This window comes from Leucoraja erinacea, chromosome 4 (genome assembly GCF_028641065.1).
Source record: "Leucoraja erinacea ecotype New England chromosome 4, Leri_hhj_1, whole genome shotgun sequence".
Classification (NCBI taxonomy): Eukaryota; Metazoa; Chordata; class Chondrichthyes; order Rajiformes; family Rajidae; genus Leucoraja; species Leucoraja erinaceus.
Genome location: NC_073380.1, coordinates 81,231,529 through 81,236,442, shown reverse-complemented (window position 1 = coordinate 81,236,442; position 4,914 = coordinate 81,231,529). Strand labels below are relative to the sequence as shown.

Sequence of the window (4,914 nt, the reverse complement as noted above, 5' to 3'; positions counted from 1 at the left end):
TCAAAGATAAGTGGGATAATGCTGGAACATGGCGCTGAAGTGGGAGATCAGACGGGATCTCGGTAAATGGCGAGCAGGTTCAAAGGGCAGAATGGGCTCTTCCTTCTGCCTCTCCATGTTGGTGTCCCACCCCTCCTCCAATCCTATCCTCCAATGAAACAGAGGGCCACTAAAATTCTGCCTATAAATGATGGAACACGTCTAGCGAAGGGGAGCGGAGTGGGTTAATCTCCGACACCAATATCCCGAGGAAAGGGAGTTGATTTCTCCCAGTTTCTAACCAGTTGGTCGGGTAAATCGCCCCGAGACAGATGAGTGAACATGTGGCTGAGTTACTGGTTCCTAGCGCTGACTTTGACCTGTGCGTGTCCTGCAACTTCTGCTGGGGTTTATCGGCCCATTCCGCCGTGCAGTCTTTTTTAATCTGTATCTGATTTTTTTTTTCTCCAGGTGAATGTTTGGCCCAGACCCTGATCCAGCCCAAAGCATCGCTTAGCAAGCCTGCCGGGAAAACGGGGAGAATCGGGTGTCAAGTAAATGGAACCAGGATTAGCAGCTCCAACCCCATTCACTGGTATCAACAGAAACCCGGCCAATCGCTCACAAGGATGCTCTACTTTACAGACAGCACGACATGGGACGAAGGATTCGGGAATTCCTACAAAATTGAAAAAAATACAGATTCTGAATTCTATCTCATTATCGAAAGATTAACGGCAGAACAATCTGCCACTTATTACTGCGCCTACTGGCTATACACAGCGTGTAACATAAACACAAACTCCGCACAAAAAGCCGAGTGTGTACCTGATCCGGAGACTTCATCGTCTTCGACCACATCTTCTCCCAGGGCCAGGTGTTGGGGTCCGAACCAGAGGGTCGCCTTCCGTGGAGCGGTGGGTGAAGGATGTAAGCAAACACACAAACACACCGGTGGGGCGGCAGAGGGATACTGATGCCCTGCGTTGCTGAACTCCGCTTTACCCACAAACACCAGTCCCTGAAGGCGGCACGGAAATCGCTATCAAAACCACCGCTCTAGTGTCTTTGATCAAAACATGCTGGGGGGGGGGGGGGGGGGGGGGCGGCCCGTTCACGGGGGGGGGGGGGTTTTCATCGGCCGGCGGGAGCTTTTACATCTGGAACCTCGATCGCCTCAATGCAGCAGTTTGATTTTAACCGCGCCGGGCGCTGAAAGGCCCCGCGAACGGCGAAAGCATCTGCTAAAATCCGGATTACAAAACATGGGGGGGGGGGGGGGGGGGGGGGGGTCACCCCACCTCTCAGAGCAGGGAGGGGGCGCGTCCCCCCTGCCCCTCCAGGATTTTCGCCCCTGCCTGCAGCTCCGAAAATGGGAATTTTCCAGTGAACAGCGACGTATCTCTGAGCTAGGATGGGCATAGAGTGTAACCTCGGGAGGAATTATCTCATTGGCCTGGTTGCCTTGCCTTTCTCGGTGGAGAGACCACATCACATGGATTCAATGCTGGTGGGGGATTTCCCCCTTATCGGTAAACTGTGACCCCTTGTGCTGATCAACATCGGGAACAATCTTCCTGCATCTAGCCTGTCAAACCCCTGAAGAATTTTGTAAGTTTCTATAAGACCCCCCCCCCCCCACCCCTGTTTACTATCTGACTGTGACCCCCCCACCTAGCATTGAAGCCATGTGATGTGGTCTCTCCAGGAAGTATCGCAGCTGGCGTCCTAGTGCCATTGCAACAACCTACAGCTCAATGATCTTAAACATAGAAACATAGAAACATAGAAATTAGGTGCAGGAGTAGGCCATTCGGCCCTTCGAGCCTGCACCGCCATTCAATATGATCATGGCTGATCATCCAACTCAGTATCCTGTACCTGCCTTCTCTCCATACCCCCTGATCCCCTTAGCCACAAGGGCCACATCGAACTCCCTCTTAAATATAGCCAATGAACTGGCCTCAACTACCCTCTGTGGCAGAGAGTTCCAGAGATTCACCACTCTGTGTGTGAAAAAAGTTCTTCTAATCTCGGTTTTAAAGGATTTCCCCCTTATCCTTAATCAGTGACCCTTGTCCTGGACTTCCCCAACATCGGGAACAATCTTCCTGCACCTAGCCTGTCCAACCCCTTAAGAATTTTGTAAGTTTCTATAAGATCCCCTCTCAATCTTCTAAATTCTAGAGAGTATAAACCAAGTCTATCCAGTCTTTCTTCATAAGACAGTCCTGACATCCCAGGAATCAGTCTGGTGAACCGTCTCTGCACTCCCTCTATGGCAATAATGTCCTTCCTCAGATTTGGAGACCAAAACTGTACGCAATACTCCAGGTGTGGTCTCACCATGACCCTGTACAACTGCAGTAGAACCTCCCTGCTCCTATACTCAAATCCTTTTGCAATGAAAGCTAACATACCATTCGCTTTCTTTACTGCCTGCTGCACCTGCATGCCTACCTTCAATGACTGGTGTACCATGACACCCAGGTCTCGCTGCATCTCCCCCTTTCCCAATCGGCCACCATTTAGATAATAGTCTGCTTTCCCGTTTTTGCCACCAAAATGGATAACCTCACATTTATCCACATTATACTGCATCTGCCAAACATTTGCCCACTCACCCAGCCTATCCAAGTCACCTTGCAGTCTCCTAGCATCCTCCTCACAGCTAACACTGCCCCCCAGCTTAGTGTCATCCGCAAACTTGGAGATATTGCCTTCAATTCCCTCATCCAGATCATTAATAAGTCAGTGGAACTGATTGTACACTGTAGGAGGGCTCCCCCTCCCTTCACCCCAACCATCAACAACACCACAGTCACATCTGTGGAGTCTTTTAAGTTCCTGAGAACCATCATCTCCAAAGTAGTCTTATGTGGGGGGCTACCATCGACTACACAGTCAAAAAGGCACAACAGAGGATGTACCTCCTGCGGCAGCTGAGGAAGCACAATCTGCCACAGGCAATGATGATCCAATTCTACACGGCCATCATGGAGTCTGTTCTCATCTTCTCCATCGTGGTCTTGTTTGGCTCAGCCACCAAGCACGACACCTGGAGGCTGCAGTGAATCGTCCGATCAGTAGAGGAGATTATTGGCTGCAACCTTCCCTCCATTGATGAATTGTACACTGCAAGGGACAGGAACGAGCGGGCAAGATCATCTCTGACCCCTCTCACCCTGGCCACAAACTCTTTGAATCACTTCCCTCTGGAAGGCGACTCAGGATTGTCAAAGCTGCCACAGGCAGACATAAAAACAATTTTTATCCACGAGTAGTTGCTCTACTCAACAGCCAAAAATCTGTAATCTCCCTTTGATCTGGTATTTTGTTGGTTCCCATGCTTGATCAATGGTGTTTTATCATTAATATTTTATTATTATTAATGTTTAGTGTTTTCTGAGTCGTTCGTAACTGTCACTGTATGTCATGTTGTTACTTGTGGGGCAGAGCACCAAGGCAAATTCCTTGCATGTGAATACTTGGCCAAAACTTACTTACTTACTTACTTGTTTGGGCAGTCTCGTCAATAATAGATAAATCTGGTGTTTCTCCCAACATGCCCTTCTCATCAAGGCAGGGTCGAGTCTCTGGTTTGTCAGCCAGGAAGAGCGCACACCACCTGGTTAAGGGAGACTACTCTCCTACCAGGTTCTTGAACCAAGTTGCACAACCATATTCCTTCCTTGTTAACATTCCAGGCCACCTCTTGATATACCATGGACTTGTTGTCTAATTGTTTTGCACTAATGTCTTATTTTTTAATATATTTTTTATTGTCTTGCAAAATTTACGTATAATTTAAGTATAATTTACCTTGTGTGTGTTGTCTGAGTGTACGCACCTGTGCACATACTGTATACTCAGCCAACATCATGCTGTTGCAAGCATGATTCTCATTGTATCTGTACCCCGTGATACATGCATAGACGAGGACTATCACCTTCACACCATTGTACAAGTGGGGCATATCATATCCAAAGAATGTGTTAGAGAAATCTAACACTTTACCTATGAGTTATGTCTCTGCAAGTTTGACTGGGATCTTGCATGGGTGACCTGGGATATTTGGTATAGGGCACTCTCAAGGAAATGTGATTGGAACCCACCACGCTGACCTGGCCAACCTGCAGGTACATGAAATATTAATCTTAATCTTAAATTTCTCATGTGCAACAAGAAATGAGTGAGGGCATTGGGTTCAGCAGAGGCTTTGAGACCAGAAAAACAAATCAGTAGTACAGTTGCCCTGCACCTTGGCTGATTCTCGACACAAGCTGTTCCAGTATAGGTAGCTGCTGCCATTGGTTCTATCAGATGGCAAATTGACCAGCTAATCTGATGGTCAATGATGAAGATACAGCAGAGCAATCCAAATGACCAATGCCACGCAATCAGAACAGCCTCAATCATTAGCTAAGTGGTGGAGGATGTCGTCACAAGGCCTTTAAATAGAACTCACCATCAACTTGCTTGCCAAATCTCAGTTTTGATTTCATGAGGACCACTGGCCCTAGACCTCTTTGCAGCCTTGGTCCATACACATATCAGGGTGCTGAATTCCAGAGCTTAGGTGGGAGTGATTGTTCTTGATCTCAATGCAGAACATGGTTGACTGTATCCACATAGGACCTCTGGTAAAGCCGAACTTATTAGGCATCAAAGGGAAATCCCTCCAAGGACTGCTGCCATAACTCATACTAGGGTTGATGCATGAGGATGTTGGTGGTTAATCATTTCAGACACAGAAAATCACTGCAAGAGTTTCTTCCTAGGCATCTTCAATTGCTTCATGAGATACAGTTCTAATATAAGCAGATGGGGTTAGCTTAGCTAGTCGTTACATTCAGCATTGTCTGTCAGGAGAAGACCCATTTCTATGCTGTACAATGCCAAGATTTCATGAGGTCTGATGTTTGTTGATGATTA

At 47.6% G+C, this 4,914-nt stretch overlaps 1 gene segment (V, D, J or C); it reads left to right on the top strand.

The window, feature by feature from the left end:
• On the top strand, nt 1-968 carry LOC129696600 (Ig heavy chain V region GOM-like). The segment is given in 2 exon segments: nt 1-361; nt 451-968. Coding segments are annotated over 2 exon segments (546 nt in total).
• Nucleotides 969-4,914: the final 3,946 nt, after the last annotated feature.